Source organism: Nasonia vitripennis, chromosome 1 (genome assembly GCF_009193385.2).
Source record: "Nasonia vitripennis strain AsymCx chromosome 1, Nvit_psr_1.1, whole genome shotgun sequence".
Classification (NCBI taxonomy): domain Eukaryota; kingdom Metazoa; phylum Arthropoda; class Insecta; order Hymenoptera; family Pteromalidae; genus Nasonia; species Nasonia vitripennis.
The window spans coordinates 30,881,306-30,901,578 of NC_045757.1; the positions used below are offsets into that span (position 1 = coordinate 30,881,306).

General features: G+C 39.2%; 1 protein-coding gene and 1 non-coding gene across 2 annotated transcripts; both read right to left on the bottom strand.

Annotated features, from left to right (window-relative positions):
• Positions 1–1,680: 1,680 nt before the first annotated feature.
• LOC100113904 (farnesol dehydrogenase) lies at positions 1,681–7,529 on the bottom strand. The gene is made up of 5 exons (XM_001599110.6): positions 6,467–7,529; positions 5,313–5,439; positions 5,097–5,241; positions 2,347–2,490; positions 1,681–2,266 (listed from the first exon to the last, which is right to left on the bottom strand). The coding sequence occupies exons 1-5, from the start codon at positions 6,753–6,755 to the stop codon at positions 2,228–2,230; spliced, it is 744 nt and encodes a 247-aa protein (XP_001599160.3). The 5' UTR covers positions 6,756–7,529; the 3' UTR covers positions 1,681–2,227.
• Positions 7,530–19,480: 11,951 nt separating this feature from the next.
• TRNAS-GCU lies at positions 19,481–19,562 on the bottom strand. The gene has a single exon. It is a non-coding gene; the product is annotated as a tRNA-Ser (tRNA).
• Positions 19,563–20,273: the final 711 nt, after the last annotated feature.

A 20,273-nucleotide genomic window follows, 5' to 3' on the forward strand; every position in this document is an offset into this window, starting at 1 on the left:
TGAGAGTAACTGGCTCGCATACTGATGAGATTGAAATACCTGTGCAAACCTCATCATTGGTGACTTTGAGTGCATCGATGACACTTTTGACACAGTTAATGTACTTGAATAGTACAAAGTCAGTCAGTACACAATGCTGCACATACTGTCATGTATGAGAGCATGCATGTGTAGGTTTAGGTTTTCACTATTAATGTGTACCTTAAAAATCATGTTTTCCCTTTAAAAGACATTGTAGATGAATTTATAGGGTATATATATTCATCAATGTATGAATATTTTCAAGCAATGTCAATGAAGAGCAGGATCATTGATGTGAAAAGTAAGGTTATATGAACAAATCATAGTGGAGAAAAAATTCTACCGAGATTTCTTCCAGAAATCATGACTGATTTATCAGGGTTTTCATCTAGATTCTACTCTGGAAACCTGCTAGATTTGAAAAATCTCGGTAGTTTCCAGGTACTTTCTCGGGAACGCTGCCACCAGGGAGGCGCTTCCATTGATGAGAGAACTTCGAAGGGGATTACACGATTACACCGCTGCATATCGCTGTTCAGTTTCGCAGGACGACGCACATCAAGTTATTGCTCGCCCGAGGAGCCGATGTCAACACCACCAGTGAGTTACTAATTTACTATAACGTAATAGCTTCGTATGCTGGGACGGTCCGGTGAATCTATACGTATAAGCTGCGTCAGCGTCACGCTAACGCTCTCTTCGCAAGCTCTACTCCCACCTCTTTCTCTCCCTACACAGTCGCAGAGCATGCGCACCACACCAAAATCCAGTGCGCGTGCAATTCGACTGCAATGATCCAAGCATGAGCCTAAGGGTGCGATTTCAGCAGCGTTTATTCTTGGCCAAAGTGCGTACGCGGTGCTACGTGCCCCGTTGGTCTGCTTTAACCATTACACAAATCATACTTTCCAGTCATTCAAAAAGTGTGTAAAATTAAAAAAATTCATTTACGAAATTCCAGATGCCAAAGGCTGGACTGCTCGGCATTACATTGCATATTGTGACCTGCTGCATCTAAACGAGGAACGGAAATGGGATCGTCCAAACCAGGAGATCCTGGCCAGTCTTCTCGACAACGGGGCTGATCCTTTCATCAGCTCAATCATCAACAATACTTTCTTCGATCACGCAGTTTTGATGAGGAATGACGTGGTGATCCAGAATCTGCTGCGTCATCTTGCGTATCTGGATGCTATTGGCGATTCCAGAGCCACGATGACGGTCATAAGTGGAATCGATAATAACGAAAAATGGCTGCCGATCTACGAAAAGTGCCAACGCGAGATAGTCGACATGAAGATCTTCGCAAATGTTAGCTATATTGATACGATTATGCTTAACCTGTAAGCCCTGGTGCAGAACGATGAGTTCGTCGAAGCGTTTAAGAATAACCAAGTGATTAGGAAGTATTACTATTATGAGAAAGTGTCGAAGAAGTTTAACGATGTCTTGATCAATAAGGAAGCGTTCGAATATCTTACGCTGTTGTTCAGTGATCTGAAAGTGCCAGTTCCAATTTTTGAAAGCGTAGTAAAATATTTGGAGCCGGAAGATCTTGAGAAATTCGTGCGATTGAGCAGGAAGCGGAGTTTTAACTGGTCAATATCCAAAATGTGGTCAGTCTGATCAAGCAAGAAATCCAAAGAATATATTCTTATCTTATGTTTGACTCGTTACTATGTCTTTAAGTATAGACTCCTTTTAATTATTTGTTGTTTATTTTTACATTGATATATTCAATTTACATATGCTAATATCTATCTTATACTATTCATTCCTTATGCAATTTGCATTCCAGCTTTCCCTCTATACTGATAACCGAACGAACACAATTGACCTTATCACCACCCGCAAAGAACAATCGAAATTCGAATAAATTTAAAGAGCTTTGCGCGCCCGTTTGTAGTCTAATTTATGCACAAAACAACCAATAATCTTTAAAAGAGGGAAGCCAGCATATCGAAGGGATCTCAAATAAAGAAGCGCGCGAAACCAGCGGCGCTTGATAATGAATGTACAAAGACACTTGCGCTTTTATCATCGATGTAATTTTTTCGGAGGTAAAATTTCCTGAACGGTCCATTTGTACAGTCTAAACTCGGAGAGGAACTTGTTTTTGTTTTTACAATTTACCTCGTGATAAATAACAATAACTGTACTGATGAATACTTTTCTTTACGAGTATGTGAATATGAGAAAATCATATTTACAGCTCTCCCGTTCTTTGGACGGTAATTTCTGTGATCTGAAATTTGAATACGAGATGAATGAGTTACAGCAGATTCAACCTTTACATCGTGTACAAATGAACAATTGAACTTGTACCTGAACTTCTGGTCGAATGCCCAAGGCGTAGATTAGTGCGTCTGCGATGTCAGTCGGATCGAGAGCTGCTTCTTTGTCAAATAAATCCTTCAGCTCTTGGGTGTGACTCGTTATCTGAGTTTTTACAAGACCCGGGCTGATACTCTGAAAAATGGCATTTTTTCAAAAGCTCTTACTTTATTACTCGCCATTCGTTTAAGGAGATTAAATTTTTCAAATCGAAATTGACAATACTTGAAACGGTCATTTAGTATCTGTTAATCAGTGCTAGATATCCCGCAAAAAAATACGTGATGATGATTTTGAAGAGAGAACTTCTTACAAATCTCGGTCAAACTGATTAAAAAATTGAATCAATTGACAAATGGCTGACACGTGCCTATGGGCCACAAATAAAATTTAATTGAACGAATCGGGCCGATTTTTTAATTTCCTTTGCGCACCGATACACGGATATCCAAAATTTACTGACGACTTCTTAGAAAAGATAATAGCACGCTATAAACAAGATTAGCGATAATCATCAAATACGAATCTCTGTCGTGAAACATTATATATATTTTTACTTTGATGCGGAAAAACTTTGACCGATTTTAAGATACCGATACGAAGATAACGCTTGAAATCCAATCAACATCATTCACTAGAAATGAAGGCGCGCTTCGCGCACTCTTGATTCTATCTCTGTCTAATAACACTGGTAGAAAATCCACCATAAGTGTTGGGCGACACACTAACGTCTGCTAATATTTTATAAGCATGTAACATGTTACTAAATCCCTCGAAACTATTTAAAAATATATATATTTATAATGCTAAATCTCGTCGTCATTGGTTTGAATAGTGAATTTGAAGAAAAGTTCAGTATAAGAGTCAGTGGGTTTGTCTATCATTACAATGTCATATATTTTCATTATAAAAAAGCCATACAACTGAAATTTTACACAGATACTTGCTATGCTACCTAGAAAACATGCAACCTACATGATTATGATTTAACTGTCTTCATTCATATTTTCACATCGAGGCCCATATGAATTTTTTAATTTAGCGTATCAAATTTTGCTTAAAAACACAACTGTTTATATCCGATTAAGACCGACTAAAACTTATAATCAGATTAAATAGATTTTAATCGATTAAATAGGTTTTAATTCGATAATTTCCGATTAAGAAATCCAATTAAACCCTATTATCTTTCGAATCGGATTTAATAAGTTATTTTTACCAGGGATGCTACCTAGAAAACATGTAACCTACATGATTATGATTTAACTGTCTTCATTCATATTTTCACATCGAGGCCCATATGAATTTTTTAATTTAGCGTATCAAATTTTGCTTGTGGACAGTTACACAGAAACTACCATCTCTAGCACATTGTATTTCTGGTTTCCAGTGTATTTTTACGTGAAGAAAGTGATAAGTATTTTAGCTTTTTTGTCAAAGCATTAATTAGAATTTTGACTTTTAACAGTTGTGAGAGATTTTGAGACCGATACCTGTTTTTCCATTTTTGCATTTTTTATCATTCGAAAACTAACAGGTCTAGAAAGCTCATATTTTGCATATAGATTTCATTTGTGATTGTAGATATTTAAAGTTGAATCAACGTTAACTGAAATACTTTTGTGATCGACTACAACACTCATGATAATTATTTAGTCGTATAGCATGAGTTTGCATTCACATCAGTGTCAGAGTCAAAAAACTAAAAAGTTTTTTAGTTAAAGCCGATTCAAAATTAAATATCTTTTCACAATCACAAAAAAAATCTATATGCAAAATATAAGCTCTCAAGACCTGTTAGTTTTTGAATGAGAATAAATGCAAAAATGGAAAAACAGGTATCGGTCTCAAAATCTCTCACAACTATTAAAAGTCAAAATTCTAATTACCTAATACCTTGACAAAAAAGCCAAAACATTTATCACTTTCTCCATGTAAAAATATGCTAGAAACCAGAAATACAATGTGCTAGAGATAGTAGTTTCCGCGTAACTGGCTATAAGTAAAATTCGACCTGCTCAATTAAAAAATTCGCATGAGCCTTGATGTGAAAATATGAATGAAAACAGTTAAATCATAATCATGTCACACATTTCTAGGTAACATAGGAAGGGGCAGTGTCATATTTTAGTTGTCTAGTAGCCTTTTTACAATTCAAAGAGCATTGTATAATGATAGACTTAAACTTACTGACTCGGATACTGAACTTTTCTTTAAATTCACCTCTTAAACCTCACCGAGGGCGACTTTGGGCATAGAGACACAGTATATCTTCAAACTCTTTATTCTTTTAATTGAACTTCTCACTGACATTTAGATAAAAACTACTCTTGGTAATGATTAATTTTACTAAAATTTCTTGCTAATTATATTACATATATTTTATCTGTTATCAAGGTTTCCACATTTCATTTTAAACACATCAAACATAATAATAATAATAACCAGGGTTATGAGTTATGACTGTTTTGAGGGTTATGAATTTAAAGCGGTTCTGATCTCGTTGCCAAGGCAACCAACCAGCAACCAATCAGAATCACGTATGAAATGCTTCACAACAAAGGCCATCATTTTTTTAAGAGAGGAATTACCAATTTTCAAGCATTATTCTGCCGATATATTAATCGATAATATTTTTCCGCGGGATATATAGAATCCATACGAACCAGCTCGCAACCCTCGAAAAGTTGCTCGCATAATACCAGCATACAGCCCGTCAAAAGTTCAGCCGCATAACTCACCGTAATCCTTATGGGCAGGCCAGCTCGGCTGATTTCGCGGCGAACCGTGTGCGTCATCGCGAGAGTCGCATGCTTGCTGCTGGGGTACAGGTTCCAGCCGTCGACTCCATCGATCGGTCCCATGGGTATCTCGTGGCTCAAGACGCTATATGAGAACGAAAATTCGGCATCAGCTTCAATTTGATCCGCTAATTTTTCACGCGGCGGGATGCAAACCTATTGGTGTTGAAGATATGGCCTTCCACTTTATTTGCTCTCATCATCTGAACCGCCTTTGATATGCAACTAGCCATTGCGAGAACATTAATATTTATCATCCTCTCGAAAGTCTGTCTGTCGCTCTCTTTCGCGCATGAAAATAAAGAGGATCTCTTATTTAAATCAAACTTTTTTCCGAATAATTAGAGATTACAACTTTGTTGTTTCCAATGCGTGTTAATCCTCTGAAATATGCAAACACAAAGCACAATCGCAATAAAACACCCGCATACGCATCTCGTAGATATTTATACGTCATACGAAAAAGCAATAAACGCGAGCTCGCTCTAAAGCGAGATCTAAAAAGCCGCCGGCTGCAGGAGCGAACAAAAAAGCATCTTAATTAGCATCGAGGTAAGTAACTGACTCAACGATTACATTACGCGAGCGCGGCTATGGCTGCAGGCAAGTGGAAACAAGTGGCGAAATTCGCGTGTATATTACATATCCCCCCGAGGCGGCCGCGCACGCCGAAAAATTCCTCTTTCGTGAGGAATGAAGAAAAGGGCTTTCCCCCTTCCAAATACTACATACAGTTCACCCGCCTCATTTCTGCCTCGCCCATAACGTCGCTGCATAAGCTTCGCGTTCTTCCGGTAAATTACCAGCCTTTTACGAGGCGCAGCAGTCTATGTCGGATGCGTCGCGCGAGAGAGCTATACACAGTGTGCTAGTTTGACTTGGAAATGTCGCCCGCGAAATTTTGAGCTCGCCGAGCGTACGGGGCTGGATTTTACGTATAGATATATGGATAAGGGATGCGCGCGAGTGCGTCGAGCTGTGAAAAATCAGGGGTGTGGATTGATGCTGAGGATTATTCTTATAGGGATGGAAGTGCGCTTGTTGTTGTTGCTTTGGAATCTTTTGAGGTTGTTGATCGTGCGTTTTTTCTGATGCGAGACGCATTTGTATCTGCATTACCGGTTTTTTTAAGTGAATCGCGTGCGATCGAGTTCGTGTATTAGTCGATAAAATTTTTGCGTTCTGTTTGTGAAATAAGTGTGCAGCAGGATTTTTTTATCAAAACTAAAAAACTTGCGATAAAAAGTCTTCTTTGAAAAGTACTTTTGAAAGAAATGTATCAACTCTTATGACCAAAACAGAAAACTCACCAATAATAGGCGTATAATTAGTGATCCCAGCATTGTTAACCATCACCTGCAGCTGGCCGATCTCGCTGTCGACCTTCTTAAAAGCTCTCACGAGCTCCTCCTCGCGCGAGACGTCGCATCGAATCGCGTGAAAGCCTTGGTTTTGACTCTGCAATTCCAGCATCGGCTCGATCTGAACATCCAAGCCGACTACGACAAGGCCCGCATCGAGCAATCGGCGCGAAATCGACGCTCCAATTCCCGAGGCTGCGCCCGTTACCAGGGCCACTTTGCCGCGCCAGCGATCCATCAGGTCGTCGGCTCTGGGATTTACCGAAGTTTATACTCGCACTGATTGGCGAGGATGACACTTTGTTTTCGTAAATAATGCGCAGACGATTATATTGAAATGCTGCACGATTGATGCGAATGTTTTCGCGAGAGCTGAATCGTCGATGGAGCAGCCGAATTGACGTTTGCGCGCAATAACAAAGAGGCGAGAAATATGAAAAAAATATATATATAAACTCCGCGATGATCGAATGGCAAATCAGAACAAGTTTTTTTCGCAAGCAGCGCTTTTTTGCCGAAATTCAAATTGAGCTCTCGTGACGATGGAAAAATAACAAAAATGCACGTACACTGCTCACCGCGTATTTAGTCTTTTTGCCGCGCGTAATGTTATAGTTTCATCGGCTGCTATTCACGAGCTACTGATGTTCCCCTTTCAGAAATCCAGACTGGAATCGACGGCTGTTTTATAGACTTGTCAGCTGCGTAAATTGGTTCGGTGTATGCTAGATCGCAAACAGGTTTTTTTCTCATTCGATTTATCGTTATGTGCACTAGACACCCACGTGGACGCGCGAGACCGGGTAATTGTTAACGAGCGTCTAATAATAATGACTATGTTTGTCGATCTGATTATGCAAATGTCGGCCGCTTTGCGGAATATTTAAGCTCGAGCCTATGATGGACTCGAGGAGTGATTAGAGCCAACCGCAATTGCCGTGTATATCGTATTCGTATATTCGTAATCAGTAACCGAATAGTCTAGTTTACTAAGTATGAAGGCGCGCTTCGCGCGCTCTTGATTCTATCTCTGTCTAATAACACTGGTAGAAAATCTACCATAAGTGTTGGGCGGCACACTAACGTCTGCTAATATTTCATAAGCATGTAACATGTTACTAAATTTATTTATTTATTTATTTATTTATTTATTTATTTATTTATTTATTTATTTATTTATTTATTTATTTATTTATTTATTTATTTATTTATTTATTTATTTATTTATTTATTTATTTATTTATTTATTTATTTATTTATTTATTTATTTATTTATTTATTTATTTATTTAGCCAGAAAATTTACACTAGTGAATTACAATAGTGACTTACACTCCGCAATGCACCAGTAAATCCCGCAGAGGTACTCGCAGGTACCTGTTGGCAGGACTGGCCACTCTTATCTACTAAAACTTAATACTAATTACAATTCCTTTATTATAACACTTTTCCCCTTACAGGAGATCCTCTTACAATTTAATTTTTAAATAGAACCTAAATATTCATCCCTAGTATTTTAGCATATCATTCATTCATCCTAATCCATTCCTTTATTTTACTTTTCGCTGTTTCATATTTGTTTAAAGTCTTTAGCTCGTTTGGAAGATCATTGAATACACCAACAGCCTTTATATAGCTGTTTTTTTGGCTTACAGTTTTAGTTCTTTGTGGTATCTGTATCAACTTTTTCCTTGTTACGCTATTCGATGTCAAGAACCTGTTTTTCATATCATTATAGTGGAACACTATGGATTCAAACGCAAACAATTGTCTTAAGTTTAGAGGTTTGTTATGAGTCATGAATTTGTTGTTACTTATTATTTTTAGCAATCTACTTTGTAAATTTTGTAATATGTTCAAGTTGTTATTATACGCTCCCCCCCCATGCTATTATTCCATAATTTATAACACTGTGAAAGAATGCATAGTATATCATTAATAATGTATGTGTTTCCATGAATGTTCTTAGCTTATAAAATACAAACACTAAATATTTAGTTTTATTTATTAAATATTCTATATGTTGTTTCCATTTCATGTTGAAATCGAAGATTATACCTAAGTATTTACAGTGTTCCACCCTTTTCAAGACCTTTCCCTCTATTTGACATGTAAAGTTTCTTGGGACACTATCAATATAATTACCAAAAGTCATATATACCGTTTTGTCAATGTTTAAGGATAATTTATTTTGTGCAAGCCAGACCGATATGTTACTTAAGTAGTCGTTCATCTTGATTTCAACATTACTCCAGTTATCATCAGTTGATATTACAGCTGTGTCATCAGCATAGGATATGATTGTTTCTTTTGTCATATTTATCAAGAGATCATTGACGTATAAAATAAAAAATAGTGGTCCTAATATAGTTCCTTGTGGCACCCCTGTATCAACAGCCTCATAACTGCTTACGACATCTTTCAGTTTAACTCTTTGGCACCTATTAGTTAAGTAACTCCTAATTAATTTATATGCTATTCCCCTAGTACCATAATTATAAAGTTTATCCAACAAAATTTTGTGATTTACAGTATCAAATGCTTTTGAGAGATCCAAAAAACTTATAGCTATTGGCTTACTTTTATCTAATTTATTATAAATAATGTTTGTTATATGATATAATGCTTCCTTTGTGCCTTTATTTTTTACAAAACCATACTGATTTTCCGCTATGATCTTACTTTTGTTTATAAATTCAGTAATTCTGCAATATATAACTCTTTCCAATATCTTAGCTAAGTTTGAGATTAAAGAGATAGGTCTGTAGTTTGATACTTGTTTCTTACTTTTCGCTTTATATATTGGTATCACCTCAGCACTTTTTAACGCTTCTGGCCAAATACCCTTTTCAATACATAAGTTAATAATATGCACTAATGGATTTATTATATAATCCGATAGCAGCTTTATTGTTTTTACATTTATCTTATCTACTCCACCGCTTTTCAATTCCATATTCTTTATGATTTTACTTATCTCACTGTTATTAGTTGGGGTCAAGAAAATAGATTTTGGATACTTTATTGGTTGATGTGCCTTAGCACTAGTTGGTTGTTTAATTTTATCACTTAGTTTTTTACCAATATTGCAGAAATAAGAGTTGAACTCATTGGCTATGCCAATGGGTTCATCGATCTTCTGCATATCTTTATTTAAAATTTGTTTTATAGTGTCGTCTTTCTTATTTGTTTTCCCTAGTTTAGTTTTCACTATTTCCCATAAACGTCTAGGATTTCTTAGATTTTTTCCTACTTGTTCACTATCATATTTAAATTTTGCCTCATTGATAACTTTATTTAGAATTTTTGTATAGTCCTTATACTCTTTCTTCAGCCTATTATTACCTGGTTCCAATTGCCAAGTCTTATACAATAACTCTTTTTTATTGCACGATTCTATTATGGCCTTAGTAATCCATATTTTTCTAGGTTTTGTGATGTCTCGTATGTTACGTATTTTTTTGTTTTCCGTAGCTAAATCTATGCTAATCTTTATGTGTTCAATAAGTGTATTGGTAGCTTCAGTTGGATCATGCATAGTCAATATCAATTCCCAATTTACATCCTTCGCTATTTTCCTTAGTTTTTTGTAATTTATTGTTGTTTTGTTCTCTTCTACCTTGTTTGCTCTTTGCTTGTTAATCGATACAAATAGTGGATAATGATCAGTTAGCGCATAAATTAATTTGAAAGTCCTGGTTAAAATTGTATTAGTTTTTATAAATACATTGTCTATGCATGTTCCAATATTTTTAGAATCTGACGGTCTAGTTATACCCTGAAATCCTGGGTGGTACCCGGAGTCTAGTAAGTTACATAAAAACTCATTACTATAATTCTCTTGTGTCAGTGTGTCAATATTAAAGTCTCCTATTATTAAATGATTCTTAGTCTTCTTTTTGTTTTTTATTAGTTCTTTTATGTTCATAATAAATTCCGATTTTGGTATGTCATGAGATCGATATATTGCGGATATGTCTACTGTGTTCTCATTGTTTATTTTTATACAAGAATTGAGTATTTTAAGCTTGCCTATATCAATAATCTCCGTGTCTTCCTCTATATCGTTTTCAATATATACAACCACACCGTCAGATCTGTTTATTTTGCTACTGTTATAATACATTTTATATCCTTCTATCATAAAATAGTCTTTAAAATCTAAGTTCCATGATTCAGCGCATACGATTATGCATGGTTTTATCTTTAGTCTCTCAATAAATACTTGAAGTTTGTTAAAATTTGCATTTAAGCTTCTTATATTTACATACAGTATATTTTCTTTATTCATTTTCAAGTGTTTATTTAGAGAGTTTAGATCTAATATTGTTGTTTCTCGTTGTATCGTCTCGCTCTGTATATCTTCTACTATGTCAATGATATTCTCCATGTTACTTGATTCCTTGATTGCCTCCTCGCTGACTCTGCAGATTGAGAAGGCTGGAACGAGGTGAAGTTGATAGCAGCGTGTCCATGGAATTTGTTCTTCTTGGTCTTGTATCAGTCGGTACAGGGATATCTATTTTACCGATATATCTCTGGATAAATGGGTCCACAGGGTAATCCGTTGATTCAATATGCCTTTTTATTTTTTTCATAAGCACTTGACATTGGTGGCTATCATTTGCCACGTGTGCTGTATTATACTTTGTCTTGTAGATGTTATTAATAAAACAACAGTTAATACAGCATAAATCAGACTGCTTTGTACAGTTGATTGTATTATGAGGGCCTGCACATCTTAAACATACCTTGTCATTTATGCACTTCCTACTGCTGTGTCCGAATCTCCCACAGTTTATACAGGGTTGTAGATTAATGTCGTCATATACTTTGCAGTTCTGGTATCCTACAAAGATTCTGTTATTGTTCTCTTTTATAGTCTTGTATAGTTCTGAGGTTACTTCAATTATTATGCTTTCTTGATTGTTTTTTTTTGTTTACAAATTTATGCACAGCTACACATTTTGTTTCATAGCCTTTAAAGTTTCTTGTATTTATGTCATTTTCTAATTCTTTTAAGTCCATTTGTTCATAATTATCCACACCCACTATTTTCAATCTTGGTTTTTTTACTACTTCTTTTTCAATCGTAATCCCTCAATCCCAAAATCCCCCAATCTCCTTCAATCTAAATCCCTCAAAACTATTTTTTAATAAATATATTAATAATGCTTAATGTCGTCATCATTGGTTTGAATAGTGAATTTGAAGAAAAGTTCAGTATAAGAGTTAGTGGGTTTGTCTATCATTATAATGCCATTTATTTGCATTATAACAAAGCTATACAACTAAAATTTTACACAGATACTTACTATCCCTGGTAAAAATAATTTATTGAATCCGATTCAAAAGGTAATAGGTTGTAATTGGATTTCTTAATCGGAAATTATTCAATTAAAACCAATTTAATCGATTAAAATCTATTTAATCTGATTATAACTTTTAGTCGGTTTAAATCGGATTCAATCAGTTGTATTTTTCAACAAATATAACATTTTATTTAAAAACACAACTGTTTAAATCCGATTAAGACCGACTAAAACTTATAATCAGATTAAATAGATTTTAATCGATTAAATAGGTTTTAATTCGATAATTTCCGATTAAGAAATCCAATTAAACCATATTATCTTTCGAATCGGATTTAATAAGTTATTTTTACCAGGGATGCTACCTAGAAAACATGTAACCTACATGATTATGATTTAACTGTCTTCATTCATATTTTCACATCGAGGCCCATATGAATTTTTTAATTTAGCGTATCAAATTTTGCTTGTGGACAGTTACACAGAAACTACCATCTCTAGCACATTGTATTTCTGGTTTCCAGTGTATTTTTACGTGAAGAAAGTGATAAGTATTTTAGCTTTTTTGTCAAAGCATTAATTAGAATTTTGACTTTTAACAGTTGTGAGAGATTTTGAGACCGATACCTGTTTTTCCATTTTTGCATTTTTTATCATTCGAAAACTAACAGGTCTAGAAAGCTCATATTTTGCATATAGATTTCATTTGTGATTGTAGATATTTAAAGTTGAATCAACGTTAACTGAAATACTTTTGTGATCGACTACAATACTCATGATAATTATTTAGTCGTATAGCATGAGTTTGCATTCACATCAGTGTCAGAGTCGAAAAACTAAAAAGTTTTTTAGTTAAAGCCGATTCAACATTAAATATCTTTTCACAATCACAAAAAAAATCTATATGCAAAATATAAGCTCTCAAGACCTGTTAGTTTTTGAATGAGAATAAATGCAAAAATGGAAAAACAGGTATCGGTCTCAAAATCTCTCACAACTATTAAAAGTCAAAATTCTAATTACCTAATACCTTGACAAAAAAGCCAAAACATTTATCACTTTCTCCATGTAAAAATATGCTAGAAACCAGAAATACAATGTGCTAGAGATAGTAGTTTCCGCGTAACTGGCTATAAGTAAAATTCGACCTGCTCAATTAAAAAATTCGCATGAGCCTTGATGTGAAAATATGAATGAAAACAGTTAAATCATAATCATGTCACACATTTCTAGGTAACATAGGAAGGGGCAGTGTCATATTTTAGTTGTCTAGTAGCCTTTTTACAATTCAAAGAGCATTGTATAATGTTAGACTTAAACTTACTGACTCGGATACTGAACTTTTCTTTAAATTCACCTCTTAAACCTCACCGAGGGCGACTTTGGGCATAGAGACACAGTATATCTTCAAACTCTTTATTCTTTTAATTGAACTTCTCACTGACATTTAGATAAAAACTACTCTTGGTAATGATTAATTTTACTAAAATTTCTTGCTAATTATATTACATATATTTTATCTGTTATCAAGGTTTCCACATTTCATTTTAAACACATCAAACATAATAATAATAATAACCAGGGTTATGAGTTATGACTGTTTTGAGGGTTATGAATTTAAAGCGCGGGTCTGATCTCGTTGCCTAGGTAACCAACCAACAACCAATCAGAATGACGTATTAAATGCTTCACAACAAAGGCCATCATTTTTTAAAGAGAGGACTCGCGTATAAGTACAAGCGATGCGTTTAGATCTACTCGCTATACCTCAGACTGTATTCAAGCTGAGCTTCGACGTTCTCATGGTTCAAGTTGTTGCTGTCTTACACCGGCAGCACGTGTAACGTCAATAATAATCCCGACGGCCTCGAGGCTCTGATTACAAATATATTAATTACTCGAGAGTTTCCTTATTTGAAATGGATAATTTTTTAGAACCTGATCGTCCCGCGCATCTCCGCGTGTCTAATACAACCGCATGCACTTATACATCCCGACACACACATATCCAATCTTACAAAACCAGCAGTAGCAGCGGAATAAGATAGACCAGCCCGACGTCGAGTAAAACGCCCGTACATACACTATAGCACTCTCACTCTCTCTCTCTCTCTCTCTCTCTCTCTCTCTCTCTCTCTCTCTCTCTCTCTCTCTCTCTCGTTTCTCTAGGAAAGAAAAAGCTCGAGAGAAAAAGAAACGTGGGGCAGAAAGAGAGAAGGGACGAAGCATAGTACGTATACATATACGTGAAGGACGAGCTCCGGAATATCCTTTCCGAATTACGAGGCTGATCCGTTCGCCCGCATGCGCGCGCGCCGGATCTATCCCCCTTAAATTGCTCGGCCTTTACCTATATATATACTCTCTTTTTCTTTCCGCAGAGAGAGCCTGCTGCGGAAGACGAAGGGAGAGTTTGCGGCCCGAAAGAGAGAGAGAGAGAGAGAGAGAGAGAGAGAGAGATAGCTATATATATGACGCGACTGACTCCCGGGATATTCCTCTCTGACTGACGCACGTTAAGTACCCGTCATCTCTTCATTTTTTCCCTTACTGCAGCAGAGCTGCGCCGACCCTACTATACGCGTTTATATATGTATACGTATACCTTATATACATCCTCTCTGACGTCTTCTTCCCTCACGCGCTGCCGGCTTTGCCGAAAAGACGGCGCGGGAGGAGGAATTTTTTTAGAACGTGTAAGTGCGAGTGTGAGGTGTGTTTTCAAGTGCGGAATGAACAAGAAGGGCTTTGGAGTGTTTTTACGTGGTCCGGTATTCGCGTTTGTCGTAGAATATGGCCGCTATACTGTAATTTTCAAGAAGACTGTATTTTTCCTGAAAATTATGAACAGGCAGCGCGGCTCCTGACCCACCGACAGCCATCCGTGAAAATACAAGCGCTGGGCGGCTAAAACTACAGTTTTCTCGATTCCCGAATTCGGAAAAGCGCATTCGCAAAAGTGTGTGTGTGTGTGTGTGTGTGTGTGTGTGTGTAGCGAGTCCAGTCATCCGTTGTTGCCAGCCCTCTCACTCGTACCACAGCGGAGTTATTTTTGCATTTGCCGCTGAGAGCCAAGAGTACAAAAACGTGGCTTTTATCGGTTTTCCGTATACACACGCGCCGTTATACACATACGTACCCTCGCACGGGGGATTACACGCCGAGCGACGGAAGATGACGTCGAGTTTGGCAGAGAATGATTTCTTCTCCTTTTTTTTTCATCCTCCTTTATTCATCGCAGCAGACAAAAAGAAAACATCGCCCTCAAGTATACACGATCGCCCCTTGTTTACCGAGTTTCGAGGATTTCTATTTTTTAACAGGACCACTTGACGCTCCCAGTATATGTACACACCACAAGAGAGAGAAAAGTCGCCGACGGCCAGTGCGGAAACTTTTTCATTTCCCCGATAAACGGCCCCCCGCCGCAGCAGCCCAGGAACTTTTCTCTCTCTCTCTCTCTCTCTCTCTCTCTCTCTCTCTCTCTTTCGCATTTTATCTCCGCGTGCCTTCCGACGCTTGCGCTCGCGCGCGCGCAAGAGAGAAGTATATATACTTCGCGGGACATTTAATGATTGCCGCAAGGGGCTCTCGCGCCGCAAATTGGCCGCATTACGCGCATATCGTGCGACCTCTCTCTTCTTTTTCTTCTCCACCGCGCGGCGAGCTGCGACGGGGGAGAATGCGCTATAGCAATCGCGACTCCTTTCCGAGGAATTAGCGAAGGCGACGCTCGGCTTTCGTTCGATGAAAAAGCGCGCGAGAGCGTTAATTACGTTTCCTTGGCCTGTACAGCGCACTTATTCCTTATTCTCTTCTTTTTTCTACCTCTCGTGCTCTTTCTTGCCGCCTCGTCTTCTATACTGTACTACTAGCGCTGCTCTTGGGAGCGATTTTTCCTCTTTCTCTTGCGGGACAGAAAGGGAGAGAGAGAGGGACTGCCGTTTTTAAAATGAAATTGAACATCTCGCGAGAGAGGCGGGATTCTTTTCTCTCTCTCGCGAGCGGACGACGAGGAAAAATATACAGGTCGTGTATATCTGTAGATACGCGCGCGGGACGTTATAGGTGCGCGAGAGAGGCTTTAAATGAAAGTGTATTTTACGGGGCTGTAAAAGTATAGCCGTGCGCCGCCGGCCGATCGATATGCCTCCTGCACTTTGGTAAAGTTGCGTCTTGTGTGCCTCCAAGTCGTCGTCGTCCGAATGGCGCGGAAATAAAATATGGAAGCGACATTATGTTGCTGCCGAATGGCTTTTTTCTCGGAAAGCGCGAGCGCGCGCGCTTTGTAATTCGAAATTGCGTAGCCTGCAAATAATGGCTCTGTAGCGTCTCTTGCGAGGGATTCTTCGCTCAAACGTCGCGTGTTTACGCTGCCTTCTGCGACCGAGAGTGGAATAAAAGAGCAAAAAGAAAAATATGAAAAAAAAAAATTATGTACATTTAGCATGAGCGGCCCAGGTGCAGACTCAAAAATTAAAGCCATAGTCCTTGACACGATATAAACGCATCGTCGCAATCGATACCCAACTACGGGTTAGTCCTATCGTCCTCGATCTTTTTCCGAGAATATAACCATTAACGACTACAGCGAAGATCGTTTTCTCTCTCGCAAAAGCGCGAGATTTTATTATTCGAGCTCAGCGATCGCAGATGTATATAGATATACGGATAAGATATTCCAGAAGTGCGTGAAAATCAAAGTTTTTATATTCGCCTCGTTTCGAAAGGACGATCACGGTCGTTGCGGTGTAAGAATTTTCTGCCTCGTGAAAATTCATCTTTCGACCGTCAAAAAGACGTTCGCCGTCAGATCGCCCGAGACCAGTGGCAAAACGATGATCTGGTGAGCGTCTGCCAAAAAATATAGAAGCTCTGCGACGCTGTGCTTGAATCAATGCGACGATAAGCCTATCAAAGCATCCACACCATCTTAGCTCTATATATAGCTTAATCGGCATAACTCTCCGGACCGTCGCGCAAGCTGCAAGCTCCCAAAGCGAAAGACAGTGTCATAGCTATGTAGAACGGATAGATTATCGATCCAGCGGACCAACCGCGCGATAAAGACTGATAGGGGTGCCAAATGCCAGGGTGTAGGAGGTATATATATATATATATATATATATATACAGCACACTGCGAGCCGCATCCCGAACGCGGCGGATTTCGAATTCAGCTCAGAGGTGCCAAACGGTACGGTATTCGATTCTCGCTCCGGAAAAGAGAAAGAGAGGGAGAGAGAGAGAGAGAGAGAGAGAGAGAGAGAGAGAGAGAGAGAGAGAGAGAGACGGATGAACGGGAGGTGGAAGCCGGCTGACAAACGCGATGTTTGCGCGGCAAATACCTGGTCCCATCAGCGATGACGACTCTTTGAGCGTTTGCTCGCGCGAGCTTTGCTGACGCGGGAATGGCGAATCACGCCGTGCGGTCAATCATCGCCTTCTCCGGCTGCTGCTGCTTCTTCTTCTTCTTTTTCTCTGTTTTTTGTGCCACGCGTGTGTGTGTTTACATACTCGTGTATGTGTGTGTGTGTGTGTGTGTGCGCAGGTCGGGATGAAAGTAGAAGGAGAGAAGCTTGCGGGGATGATCCTGTTATGCAGCGGAGCTTTCTTCGGTGCAGTCTTGCTTGGAAATCAGTGCATTGTAAAACACGACGAGCCAATCAATACTATACTATTTGCGCGCATAATATAATGTAATCCTGCAAGTGGAAACTGGCGCAAACTAGCCAGACGTGTGACGTAATAAACAGACTCCGTGTCTTTGTTACATGCAAATATAATCCAATTTGATCCGATGTGATTCAAGATGTTTACTAACATTGTATACACGCGTATACACAATACCTATGTACATCAGCTACACCGCCAACAGCCCATTGTTACAAGCGTCGTCGTTTGACAATTCTATATACATTTAACAACGCAATAATTGCAATGGTATAATACGCACACGATAAAAGCAGCCGCAACAAAGATGCGACAGCGAAACTTTATATTAATCCTCTCTTCGTTCGGTCAGCTCCTATATCAATTGTTTAGCGGAGCTTTCGGCCAGGTAATGACTCTCGCGCGCGAACCTGGCCACAATAATACCGGAGAGGATCGACCTTTTCGCCGCCGTCGCCACGCGAGGAAGAGCAATTCGGTCGGAAGGAAGTTTTAATTAGTCCTTTCCCGGGTCGCCGAAATGTGTCGGCGCGCGCGCGCGACATTGACAAACGGCAGTTTGTTGTCTACTCGGCTGTGTGTATATATATGGCGCGGTGAGCTTTCTCTCGCTGCGGTATAGTGGCCGCCTCGCCGGCCGGAAAATAAGGGTGTACGTGTATATAGTGCTGTGGAGAGTCGACGAATCAAATGAGACAAGCCGCAACTCCATTTCCTCTCAATAATTCTTGCCCCCGGCCAGTTGGACTCTGTATATGTCTAGCTATATAGCTCCTATGTACTGTATACGGCTTTGGTCGGGAATCGACTGCGTCCCATTAATTACATTACAGCAGCAGTACCCAAAAATATTATTTTTTCTACGCTCCAAATAATTAATCGATATCCACTGCGAATTTTTCCACACGGAAGCGCCCGCGTATATATAACCATTCCTCATCCCTCTCATTTTTTTTTCACCATAGCCCCTCGGAAACGCTTATGCTCGCGCGCGTATCTCGCTCTATATAATACATACATAAGCGTGCTCTCGAATGACAAGCCGCGAGTGAGTAGCACACGCGCGCATTATTATGATGTATCACGGCTCAGCGGGTCGCTAGTTTTTGCGCATCTTCGCGCAGGCCCGGGAGATTTAGTTTTTTGCGACCCGCTCGCGCGGCTAAATTTAGATTTATCGCCTGTTTTCCGCCGCCGCGGCCGGCCGATTTGTTTATCTGCGATGCTTTTCTTTCCGGCGTGTACACACACGCGCGCTCTTTTCGGTGGTGCGACTATCTATTTCTACGTATTTTTTTTTTCATTTCGTATACGCCTTTAATTCTCCGCCGCAGTATCTCCCCTTTTCCGGCTCTTTCTTGCGCGACTTTCTTTCTCCTTTTTTGGATGCGCGCGACGTAGGCGAGTTTCCGACGGGGCGCGATTATCTCTTAGCGGTTTCAAAAAATTACTTTCAATTCCGTAACTCCTTTCTCCGCGCGACTATGCGGCGCTTTAATCCTCAGCGCGCCGGCGCTTCCCTTTTTTTCCGTCTCTACTACTACTTCTGTACTGTGTGCGGGGTAGGTTTATAAGCTATATATGTATATATCTACTGTTGTTGGTTGTTCGTCTTTTTTGAAGTGCCGGCGCGGCAAGCACTCTTATATTCTTTGAGCTTGACAATTTTATGGTCGGAGATGCTTTTGTTGATATTAAGAGTTTCGAGCTATATACCTGTACTGAGCGCGCAGAGAGAAAGAGAAAAAGGCAGAGGATTCCGGATGATGCATAGGTTTTGTTCGGGAAACTGCTAACTCGATGTTTCATGAATTTTTGAGGAAAATTAAGTTTTCCTTCGTTGCTTTCGATGCATCATTCGGAATTATACAATAAATTAATTGTTATGAATTTTGAGGTTATGTTTGCGCAATTAAAAAAAATAAACGTGCGGTTGCATTCTAAAGTAGAATTGCAACGATATCGAGAGAAAAAAATTTTCGACGAGGATGGGATTCGAACCCACGCGTGCAGAGCACATTGGATTAGCAGTCCAACGCCTTAACCACTCGGCCACCTCGTCATCTGCGGCGCCGCGCCGTTCAATTACGCCGAGATTGGCAAATTTTTATATATGTAGAGTTGAAGAGTGGGGAAACCGTCGCTGTGGAAGGGATACGAGCATATCTGAAATATGTGGACATCTGAGAAGAGTGACGTATGCTCAGGGCCGTATCGCGAGATTCGCGAACCCCGCGCGCTTCAGCATTGAATATTTTTATTTGTTGACAATAATTTTCTTCAGTCGTCATAATTTTTTACTGTAAGCTCAAACTATCTCAGGAATCATTTTCAAGAAGAAAATTCGCAAAATCAGCCGTCAGTTCGAAGAAATCATCCATAATCCATCAGCAAAGATTCTCCAACAGACAATTAAAAGCAGAGCATTCCTCCGACGCCTCTGCACACAACAAAAAGCCCCGGTACTCTCGATTCTCATCGACTGGCCTATGCGATGATGAAAAGAACGAAGACTGTAGGGGGGGGGGGGGGGAGAAAGCGAATCGCGCTCGGGGTTCATCCCCTACTTTCCATTCTTCGGCTGTTGTTCCATAGTTCCAAGTCCTCCCCGGAAGATCAGCGGTGGCCTTATTGCCTCATGAATATGTAAAGCTCCGCGGTGGATCGACGCTCTCAGCTCTCTCTCGTATAAGGTGCAGGAACCGCGCGCGCACATTCTCTCCCATACCATAGCTATATAGGCGCGAGAGAAGAAGTAGAAGAGGAGGAGCTG